This window comes from Podarcis bocagei (assembly GCF_964188305.1).
Source record: "Podarcis bocagei genome assembly, chromosome: 11".
Lineage (NCBI taxonomy): Eukaryota > Metazoa > Chordata > Lepidosauria > Squamata > Lacertidae > Podarcis > Podarcis bocagei.
Window position 1 is genome coordinate 23,784,860 of NC_138136.1, and position 12,268 is coordinate 23,797,127.

General features: G+C 41.1%; 1 protein-coding gene across 4 annotated transcripts in view; it reads left to right on the top strand.

Moving 5' to 3' along the window:
• EFNA5 (ephrin A5) overlaps positions 1–4,711 on the top strand; it is a 225,319-nt gene extending 220,608 nt beyond the window's left edge. For all 4 annotated transcript variants that reach the window (XM_081213874.1, XM_081213873.1, XM_081213871.1 and 1 more), the window contains one exon: positions 481–4,711. In XM_081213874.1, the coding sequence (XP_081070000.1) occupies positions 481–602 (122 nt within the window). In that variant the 3' untranslated portion in view covers positions 603–4,711. The remainder of the gene's footprint in view (positions 1–480) is intronic.
• The last annotated feature ends 7,557 nt before the right edge of the window (positions 4,712–12,268 follow it).

The following is a 12,268-nucleotide window of genomic DNA, read 5'->3' on the forward strand; positions in this document are numbered from 1 at the left end:
AAGGCACACTAACCTGGGAACTTCCTCTCTGCCCAGAACGTTGGAGGCTATACACCACACCCCCTCAACAGTATTTATAGGAACTCAAACACTGAGATCCTGCTCTGTTCTAGTAACAAGAAGCCGAAAGCACCAGCCTGAAGATGACGAGTGAGACCTCGTCGAAACGTCGCCTAGACACCCCAACTCTTACACGGGAAGACACCCGAAGACACCAAAACCTGCATATATATATATATATATATATATATATATATATATATATATATATATATATATATATTTAGAGAGAGAACTGTATGCTAAATGTGCATCACATGTGTATAAATGGTGGGGTGTTGTGGTTTTTAAAGCCCCACACAGTACAAAATCTGATTTTCAGTATTGTACTGAAATGCTGGAGCTGTAATCTCGAGGCTCATTAAAGATGCAATGCTTCATTAGAATTTGTGTGTTCTCCTCCCCCCCCCATTTGAACAGATGATACCGTACATGAGTCTGCTGAGCCGTCCCGTGGTGAGAACGCAGCACAGAGACCGAGGATATCCAGTCGGCTTTTGGCAACCCTCCTGTTCCTCCTGGCAATGCTTTTGACGTTATAGCACATATTATAGTAATCTGTCACAGACAACATCAGGGTCTTGGAACATCAAAGATCCGCTTAATTGCTCATCCCCAGAACGGGACATTATATTGGTTTTGCTGATGTTGGTTTGTTTCCCTTCCCCAATCTCCTCCCCTTCTTCCTCTGCAACCTGAACTGTGAGCAAAAATTGAAGAGGCATAACTAGCCCTCTTGCCACTCCCGATCTTCCCCGTGGCTTTCCTTGACCCCTTCTAAAATAAAAGGACTCCAAATGAAAATGCCAAATTTCAATATTGACACTAGTGATTCTTACGTTCTCTGCAGCCTCTCTTAAGATACCGCGTCGGTTAGCTCTCTGGGCCCACCTGTATGTGGAGAAGGAAGAATAGTAGCAGGTGCAGTCATTTGGAAGATAAGGAACTTGTTTGGAAAACCAAGAGGAGTCTTTACTCACTCCGATACAATATTTATGTCTCCTCGTTGAGCGCTGTAAGACGATCATGCAAGGCACTGTATCACCATGTCAGGACTGGAGGGGAGATACTGAGAACAGATATAGCGTAACGCCATTCCCTCCAGGAATTTATCAATGAACAGGCTTTTCATAGGGAAAGAGATACTGTTTTGTATGCAACTGCCTTGAAAGATCATTCACAGTAGAACTTACGCTCCACAACAGACACTCTTGTCATCAGGGGAGAAGAAAGTGGCTACTGAGGAATGCTAGCACACAAACAAGGTCAGATAGAGGAAGCTTCGCTGGGGTGTGAGTGCCTCTGGTATCTCTCTAAGTGGATAGTGCACACCAGATTATTTTTCTTTTGAAACAGATCACCATGGTGCTACAATAATTTTTCTTCAAATGCAAAGAGGCATTTTCTGTTCCTTTTTCTTCTTCTTTGTGTGAATAAAGTGACCTTTCCCAAGGCTGATTTACTAGCCGGTAGCCTTCGATACCACTCTTTAAGTGATGATACATGCTAGGATGATAGCAGCACCGGGTGGAGAAAACATGGTCAGAGATGCAAAATCTCCAGGGTGCTCATGATTTGCCTCCCTTTGAAAGTTTGGCAACCACTGGAGTAAACTCCTGCCAGAGAGGGACCAGGATACTTGTCATAGAGGGCTGTGGGTTAGGGAGAAGGAAAAGGTTAGGAAGAGTGTGTTGAACTCTGGAGTGAACGTTGAAGCATTGGTTTTGTAGCTCTCTTCCTTTCCAACACAGTTGAAAAGTGGAAGAAATACCTTTATCAGCAGGAGGATACGTAGGTGGACTCCCAAAGACCTTGAACTAAATATTTTTTTGAAAACCCACTAGAATAGAAAATGCATTATTTAGATATACCAAGTAATTATATATGCTTGTCCTATTTAAAGATGATAAAAGTGGTAAAAGGATTATGGGGTGCTGTCTTGTTTGGTTGGAATCAGGGCTGAACCCTTAGGCACCTGAAAACTACTTTGTTAGGGACTAATAAAAACCATTTACCAGGAAATGCCTTCCTTGTGGGTTTCCATTGGCTTAGGCAGGCGTTGACTTGCAGGAGATTGAGTAGACATCATGGAAGTGATTGTTTTGGAAAGTTGACTTTTACCGCAAACTCTTGAGAACAAAGCCTTACAAGAATGCGCTAGATTCCGCAGGACAACAAAAAGTGTAATTTAATACTAAATCATGATGCAAATGGACAGCATTTTGTGAATGTTTTTTGTTTGTTTGTTTAAGAGAGGAAAGCAGGATGTGTTTTTTAAAAAAGAAAAAAGTTGAAGGATTTCACGATCCAAAAATAGCAGAAAGTAAATTTAGAGCACTCTGGGCTTGCCTGATACCATACAGTATGGGCTGTGTTTGAAAGCACAGAGACGTCTAATACCGCACACTAACAGCCTATGTGGAGAGATGGCACTGTCCTTACATTAAATAATTTTTCTCTTCAGTATAATGCACTTGGTGCACATATATCTCAGAAATGGCAGTGCACAGGTAGCTAGCAAGTAATGACCTTGGAGATAGTGAAAAAGTCATGGCTGTGGAGCACACCAGATAATGTCCCTGAGATGGTTCCATGCCAATTTGCAAACATGAGTAGTACTGATTTGATGTCCTAACGATGACTATAGCTGTTTTCCATAATTCATCTATAAGTAATGAAAAACTGGACTCACTTCTGTCTCGAGAGCACGCTTTTTTTTAGCAACACGAAGTTTTCACCGCAGTGAATTCAGCCCTTTGCTTTGCCACAGTGCACTGCTAACCTAACAAATAAAGGCGGCAATGCCTTACAGCAAAAGTCGCTGACAACTGCTCAACATCCAGCGCAATCCTTGTTGGCAGTAATTTTGCAGGACCTCTGCTTTGGATACTTAATGGCATCAGGCAATCTCAATCATGCCAAATGAGCAACGTCTAAAGGTTTTTTGAATCTCTCTGGTGTGTGTATGCGTGTCGTTTCGACATCTTGAAAAAGATGCCAGTGTGGAAGTTTACAGCAGCCTTTGTCCCCCGGCGTGAAGTCCGAAGAGCCAAATTCCGCTACGGCAGCCCCTGAGCCCAGGCAAGTGTGCCCTATGCCACCCCTCCCAGTTTGCCCGAGGGCTTTGCAAAGGGTAGCGGGGAAATAAGGATTGATCTGTTTGGTGGATACTGTGTATCCTTTAATAGACGACAAGGTAACATTTCGTGTTAGTTTAGAAATAATTGTTTTGTACTGTACTTTCTTGGATGGCAAAGGAAAGACGAGTTAAAACAAACAAAATGCTTTGTTCTTTAAATTCTGTATTATTAGCAGCCTCTGTTGTATATAGTGTTTGATAATAAAGTATTAATTTGATTCTTATGTCTTTTGTAAGTGAGAAAATAAATAGACTTTCATGATATTAAAAATTAAATAAAAGAAACGCACCCCCACTGATCATATGACAGAAGCATTCACTGTGGCGACTGAGAACCAAATGGCAAGTAGTCGCAACAAGTCACCATTCAGAACTCACCCATGAAACCCATGCACCCAGCCGCTCAAGATTTCACGATGTCAAGACTTGGAGCCGTGCGACATTTGATGCTCGATATTTTGTCCTCAGTGTTAATGTCCTGACGTTGGAGCCCTGTGATGTTTAGGCTTAACCTTCCCCTTTGGGGTTGAGTTAGCATGTTGGTTCTCAATGGCTTTGGGATTCTTATTCTTATTTCTTGCGAGGATGGTTTTCCTTCTGATTCTTTGTCTTTTAAAAAAAAATTCTTTTCATGGATGGTTTGTTTCAAAAGGGGCCTTGCCAGCATCACATGTGACGTTTTACAGTGACTGGAGTGCCCTCACACCAAAAAAATAAAGCCAACAAATTTGAGAGGGGCCATATGTAAATAATTTTCTTTCCTGTGTAACCACTGCTGAGGGAAAGAAACAGTAGCTGTTGAGGGAATGTGTTTGGTTGTTTGCTTTTTGTTTTTTTTTAAAAAAACTGATATTTATCAATTGCTTTATCAAAGCAGCGGCTGTGTCAGTTTTGAAAAATATGGAACTCATTCATACTGCCGTCAGATTATGTGTATTCATCAGTCTTACTTCCCAAATGCCCTGCATCAGATGTGTTCTTTTTCCTCCCCATTCTGTAACCCTGGCAAGTTTCTTTTTTTTTAATATATCTCCCCTCCCACCCTGTTTAAAATTTGGAGCAGTGAATGGGCAGATCTGTTTCTGATTTGGCATTACCAAGTTTTTCCCATGCATTCACCCCTGAGTTTTTCAGATGTGAGACAAATCTCCCTACAATAGACTTGCTGCCATTGTCTGTACAGTTTAATAGATGCTGGCATGTTGGAGGTTACCCATGAGTCTACAAAATCCGTTTTCCATACTTACTCTTGACACCCTATTGAAGCCACTCATTGTGTGTCCTTCTGGGTATGAAAGTCCAGCTCAGTGTGGTCCTGTGCTTGTACTGCCCTGCTTTTGCAGTTTCTTTGCACTTATTCATTGAGTGCTGTTCTTGAAATGCTTACATTATATGAACTTAACAGAAATTGTAAAAACGAAACAAACAAACCCATAAGATCTGTATTTGTATATACACGTGTCCGTACAATTATATCTGAATAAAAAAAATTAAAGATTTTCATCATTTTAATGGATTCTTTCAGGCTATATTTTTGTTTGCTGAGTGACATCTTTGTTTCAGGGCCAGCTGTCCTCCATCCTATAAATGTTTTCGGGCAGCAGAAAGCTGCAAGGAATACAGCACTTCACAGCTGCAAAACAGTTACAATGCACTTTCTGCTTGGGCTAAATGGCTGGAGCCATAGCTGCCAGGATCCGGCCAGATCTGTACCTTGGCTACTGTCACATTCTCTGCTCTTCCCTCCCACTTCCAATCCAGTCATCTATTTAATTATAAACTTTCTGGTGTGACAATGCATACTATTGTCTAGGTCATGGGGGAGGCTCACCAGATGTTGCGGGACTACAACTCCCATCAACTTGGACCACTGGCCATGCTGGCTGGAACTGATGGGGCAGACTAAGAACATCTGGAAAATCATAGGTTCCCCACTCCTATCCTAGATGCTGGTGGTAAAAATCCATCTAGATGTTCTCTGTCCAGTTTTCCTCCCGCCAGTGTTGAGCACTTGGTATAAAGCACCATATTCTTTGTACCATGGAATGGTGTGGTCTAAGGGACTGCAAACAGGGCAGACAACACATGGCTCCCCTTTACCCATAGTGCCCTTGGGTTCTGCAAGCTTCAAAAGTGGTCTTGAGGAAAATTCCCAGCGCATCTGCAGACATGGCCTCTGTATTCTCTTCAACTCATCCTCCAAGTGAGTTCTAAATGCTGAACTATCCCTCAAAGATCAGTTCAGCTTGGGTAGCTGTGTACATCTCTGCAACATGCAAGTACACAACATGCTAGTGCAGAGTGGTACCTTTTCACATCCATTTTTAATCAAAATAAGAGTTTTGGAATGTTTGGCATTTAAAAAAACAAACAAACCTTGAGGAGCAAACCTGACTGGAGGCTCATGGGAAACGAGGACTGACACAAGGGTTCCAGTACCAGTTGTGACGAAGATGAAGGAATTGCCTCCCATCATTCACCACTCCACCAGCAATTGTTACATATCCTTCACCACCGCTAGGGCAAGTTCCTGAAGACCTTGATATGCTGGCATTGGCAAATGGATTGCGAAGGATCTGAAGGGTGTGTAAGAACTTCACCTGAAAAATAAGGTTGAAAGGGTGACACACAGAAAAGGCAGCTGATACACACACTCTGCATTTCAAAATACAAGGTTTAATTACACCCGTGTTAGCGTTAACCGCCATGAAAGCTTTTTATTACATTTAATTGGTTGACAGGGCAGCAAGTACTAATTATAACTTGCTGTGACTTCTCTTTACAAATTAGGAGTGACAGCTTAGTGGGAAGAGGAAGAGAGGCGTATGCATGTTTAACACAAAAGTACTGGTGTGCTGAACCTTTGTCTCTGGAAGTGTGAATGTAAGATTATAAATGACACATGTTTGGTTTGTCTTAACATAATAGCCCCAAATTACACTGCGAGTTTCACAATTACTGGTCATTGCTCTGCAGGCACTGCCTGGATGGAGAATGGACTTTGAATTCTGGATGGAGAATGGCATTAGTAGTTTTCACTCTCATCTTTTCCGTTCCTCTGTCTCCAGTGAGACCTCCAACATTTCTGTTCCCACGTGGTTAAAAGAGGCCTTGTAGGTTCTAGCGCCTTGATTATAAGGGACAATCCTAAGCATTATTTGCTTGGAAGTAAGCTGAGCTCCCCCTTTTTTAAAAATTGAACTTGCTTCCAACCAAGAGTGCTTAGAATTGCAGTCCAATGTTTGAAAGTTGAGGTGGGGTGGAGGAACTATGTTGCTTGGTTGATATAGAAGAATCAAGCAAACTAAAAGAATGTGTGCAGTATTGAACCTTTTTGTCAATGGCAATCGCAGATGTTCAAATTGTGTAGACTTAATATAAAACGAGGGCCTCAGAATTGTGTCAGGCCCCACTCCCTGATGTATGTACATTTACTCTCCTGAATGTCTGCATAGCTCCCTATGTGTACCTTTGAACACATGTTGATCATATTCAGATATTCAGCTGAATGCACATAGGTCCCTCATGCAATCTGAATTTCTGCATAGGGCTATTACTGTGAGTGCATAAAAAACAAAAAATCTTCAGAAAACAAAACCATTTGTCTGGGTTCACTGCTCTTCCCCCTGCAGCACTCACGTCTTTTTTGCCCAGTGTGAAGGAGCAGTCAAATGATCTTCCAGCTGCAGTTTGAAAACCTCCTCCCAACTGCTATTTTTCTTCTAGGGTGTTGCTGACTGTAAATAGCAGCTTTGCAGGGCAAATACAGTACCAGCTTTGGATTGGGTGATTTTTCTTTTAGTAGGAAGCTGGTGTTGCTTTTTCCTCAGAATATAAGTGGTCAGTTTAAGATCACTTTTATAAGGAGGAAGAATGATGATGCCATTTGGACTGGTGTTTGCAAGAGCTAGTGCTTAATGGATGATAAAGATTGTGCTGGAACCAGAATCCTAGGTAATATAGGCCTTAAAAAAAATAGAGCTTCAGATGACCACAACTTGCCTTGTAAGGAGAAAAGTAGAGTACTATTGTGAGGTACTTCCAATGATATGTCCCTAATCAAAGCACTGGCAGAAACCAATCTTCCAGTTATGCATGCAGATGTCTGGACATTTTGATTACTGCAACTATTGGCTATGATAATATGCACGGTGTATTTCAGTGTTTAGTGCTTAATGCACTAGGACTGTAGTTTCATTTAGGATTTGGTAAGAAAAATCAAAGCTTCATTGGCATTTCACGAAAAGAAGCTCGATCTGTTTTCTTCTCCTGTGAAAGTACCGTCTCTAATTCTGTCACTCATAATCTTTGCAGAGGAATATTGTACGCCAGGCGACTTCTGCAGTCAATAATGCACTTTATAACATCCCGTTTTTCCTGTGATGATTATCCAAGTGAGTTCTGGTTGTCACCTGCCTGCACAAGAATGCCTGTCAATTCTGACAAGAAAACAAGAGGAAAAACAAGAAACAAGCTAGGTACATTATTGCAGTAATAAAAAGGCTACACTGGCTACTTTTACGTACCCCCTTCTGAGGTTGATGATGAAGACTTCATTCTGTTTACAATTAGATCTCCAGTTTCTTTCATGTTATTCAACTAAAAGAAAAAGGTGAGTTTTAAAGTAATAATATGCTTGAGTAAATAGTTCTCTATGCTTTGTTTGTATTTTACTTTATGTATTCTGCATAGCTGTTTCGTACACATTCATAAAACTACCTTGGGGTGGGCATTCTTCCCTATGTGCTGTTTGTGCAGATATTAAATCGCTGACTGTGTGTGTTTGTGTGTAAATAATTTTATCAATGTCCAGCCTATTTTTTTTTAATCATCACACTGTGCAGTGCAGCAAAGAGCAACACTGCACAAGTTTTTACATGGTTATGAATTTTAAAATAACAGGAAGGTCCAAATGTGGACCAGAGTAAAGTACTGTGATTTAAAATAATAATATTTTTAAATGAACTGTAGGTCTGTGTATGTGTGTGTGTACGCATTAAACACAAAGTATAGAAAAAGGCCTGCATGCACACACCCCTATAAACATCCATGTAAGTACGGTATGTTAAGAATCTTGATTGACTCAGGTTTCTGAGAAGTGTATGGTGCATGGGTATTTAAAAATGTGTGTTACCATATGCATTGTGTCTGCCACTTTCATGGTTGCTATGATAATCTCTAAAATAGTTGAGAGACTGCCTCCTTCCCTACAGACCTTCTTGACTTAAGCTCAACTGATAGCGCTCTCTTGGTAGCTATACCAAGAGATTTGTGGGGTGGCAGACCGGAAAAGAGCATTCAATATGGCAGCCCCTAAGCCAGGTGTCTGGAACCTTTGGTCCTCCAGATGTTGCTGAATTGCAACTCCCATCATCCTTTGCCATTGGCCATGCATGCTGGGGTTGATGGGAGCTGTTGTTCAGCATCATCTGGAGGACCAAAAGGTTCCACAAACCTGCTGGAAGCTGTGGAAATCACTGCCCACATATGTGTGTCTGGCACTTTCCTTGTGTAGTTTACACTGTGGTGAAGATGCACCTCTTTACCACGGCCTTTGACACCTGATACATGCATACAGAAATATTTTAGGACCCACCCTGTTCTCTTGACTGTAATTTGTTTTATCTAATTTTAATATTGCATTTCTAAATAGCAAGCAGCCCTGGGACCTCATGCTGAAGGTAAAAAAAAATTAAAATAAGTAAATAATAATAATAATAATAATAATAATAATAATAATAATAATAATAATAATAATTTATTATTTATACCCCGCCCATCTGGCTGAGCCTCCCCAGCCACTCTGGGCGGCTCCCAATCAGTGTTAAAAACAGTACAGCGTTACATATTTAAAACTTCCCTGAACAGGGCTGCCTTAAGATGTCTTCTGAATGTCAGGTAATTATTTATCTCTTTGACATCTGATGGGAGGGCGTTCCACAGGGCGGGTGCCACTACCAAGAAGGCCCTCTGTCTGGTTCCCTGTAGCCTCACTTCTCGCAATGAGGGAACTGCCAGAAGGCCCTCGGCACTGGATCTCAGTGTCCGGGCTGAACAACACTAATAAACTACTAATAATAATAAATAATAAGAATTATAATACATGGAGTTTTTTTTCAAAGTAAATTAAAAAAGCCATCTGTACATTGCTAACAGAAGCCTTGCTATGCCTCCTTTAAATACAATTATGTCAGCTGGATACCTAGTATTTCTCAAGTACTCTAAAAAAAAAATCAATTATATTTGACACAGTGTAAGCCCTTCAAATCAGTGTTTCAGTATAATGGAAGCAAAGTCAAAGTACATAAGAACTACTCTTTTTGTACAGTTGTGAATGAGAGAAATGCATCTATATTCTTTAAACCAGTTGCAGCACCAGCATTATTATAATTAAACAGTCACTCATTTTACAAACTAAAACAATAGGCAACATTAAATTACGTTTTTTGGTCAACTAAGCTGTTGCTTTGATCTATTCCCCCCCCCACTTTGCACATAGTCACATTTTTAAAAAGCCTTATTTAAACATATTTAAGCAATTTAATTTTTTTTATGAAGTAGTGGTTTAGGACTCAGTTGAGACTAAAATGTTTGTTTGATTGCACTACTACATACTGTATGTTAAATTAGCAAAGCAACAGTGATCAATCGTTTTAGTGCAAGTTATTTCTGTGCAATGGTTACTTAAATACATTTGAGTTTTGATTAGAAGTATGACAGAATTGGCTCCCAAGTTTAACACACCCACCCCAAAACACATTCCACTTTAGGATTTTACCTCATGTATCTAAGGAAATCCCAAATGCTTATGCAAGAATCAATCTTTTAAGGTGCCACATACACTGTTGGCTACCCTTCTCAAACTTATCTAAACAGTTCCTGTACCTCAAAGAGTATTTTGAGAAAAAGAACTAGATCAATGAAAATAAAACTGTCCCCAAACTCAAGAGTGCTGGGAAGGACCATGAGTCAGTAGCAGTGCATCCACCCTGCAAACAGAGCATTCCAGCCTCTGTCCCTGGCATCTCCCACTGGGGCTGGGAAAGACCCCGAACTGAAATTCTGGATAGGTTCTTCCAGTCAGTATGAATAGCAAGACCGATGAACTAAAGTTCTGACAGCTTCTTGTGTTCCTAACTCAAGTGGTAAAATCCCCAACCAATAACAAGATGTTGAATGAACCCTAAAATGATTTCTCCCTTTGTTCTGTACTAAAATACATGAAACGAGGACTGCAAAATAGTTTGGTCCATCTCCCCAGCTAGAGGGACTAAATTTGAAGATGAAAATGGGGCTCAAGTACCTTTTATGGTGGCTGGAGAACTTTGGGAAGCTACCAAGGTAAGGAAAGCTTCAGCAGATGGAAGCTGCTCCTCTATATAGTAGAATATTCTCATAGAATCATAGAATCATAGAGTTGGAAGAGACCACAAGGGCCATCGAGTCCAACCCCCTGCCAAGTCCTTCTTTGCATTCTGTCCCCAAATGTGCAGCTTTGACTGTGGAAGAACTTAGCCTGCTGGGATATCCCTGGGGCAATTAAGTTCATGGCATTGTCAAGTCACTCATTGTATCCTAGTCTATTCGTCGGCTACTATGAGGGACAAAAGATGGGCCTCATTCAAACAGAAATGCCGTCTTTAATACCAAGGAAACATGCCGCACTGCAAGATGACTGTACATTGGTATAATTGTTCTCCCCAGAGACTCTTTTAAGTCCCCTACGAATAAGTGTAACACCCACTCCATTTAAATAAGAGGCTAGGAGGAAAACATTCTGTGTGGGATTGGCAGAAGTGTTCAGATCCCTTCTGCAGCCTGATTTTTAAACGTTGTGTTGATTGAGTGAGAAACTGACTTGTTTGTGGCAGCATAAGATTGCTTTGCAGAAGCATCTTCATTCACTGGTAATGTCAACTGCTGAATTGCTTGTGTGAATGAGAGATCCCAGATTAAAAAAAATGTCAGGGAACACTTATATTGTCAACTCCAACATATTAGATCCTATCCAAACAAGCACACAAAGAAAATTTCCTATACTCTTTCCACTGTAAATCCCAGCTTCCAAGAAACATCTCCTGAGGATCAGGGAGTCCCATTAAAGACCTCAGATGTGGGGCTGAGGGCCTCTGCAGTGTAATCCTTTTGCTGTTAAAGAAAACAAGGAAAAAATAACTACTCTATGGGCTCAAGGCAGATCCAGGTTTCAAAATGCAGATTTGCTAGTGCCGTGACTACTTTGCTTCCAGGCTACTTCTACAGCTCCTTTGCCTTTTGCTGCAGTCGTGTGACTCTTGCTATCATTATCTCATTCTCATGAAGACTTAAATCATATGCAGGCATTTTGCTCTCATGCAGACATTACCTGCAAGCAGAGGTGTGCATCGCCCAACAGCATCTGGGTATCAAGGTCTGAGACTCATGTAGTTCGGCCACCTGTGGGTTTAAGAAGCCTGGTTTTTCTGGGACTCTGAAACACACTGCAGCCTCCATGAATACAGAAAGCTACCCACTTCAGAGAAGTAGCCAAGGTGCTGCCCTCCAAATACTGTGGCCTACAACTCCTATCATCCTATCCTGTCCTGGCTGGGGCTGATGGAAAATAGTACACAAGACATCTTCAGGGCATTACATTGGCTTTAGACCTTCATCTTACATTAGTGGTAAGGCAATGGGGATGGCAGTGAGATGGAACTTAGGAAGCTATTCCCACATGAGGCTAAAGAGGCAGAGCAAATGAGTGTCTAGACGTTCCTTGTGGTTGCACTTCCCTTCCTCCACTTCTTTTTTTATTTATTAAAACAGCTTATCTGGCATTTGTTTTCAGTGGGGCAGCCTGACTGCATTTCCTGTGTGCCGTTCTCATTAGCCAAATTTCCTCCAAACCTTTGTCCTTTCCAAAGAACTTTTGCCAAAAGGTTAAATGGAATGCCTCCAGTTGCATAGCATTATGAATATTTATGATGGTGTAATGGTGAGGGGTTTGGGGTGGGTTTTGTTTTTTGCATCCATGAATACTAAAGGTATTTTTCTCAAGAACAGATAACGAGATCGGGACAAAACAGTGAT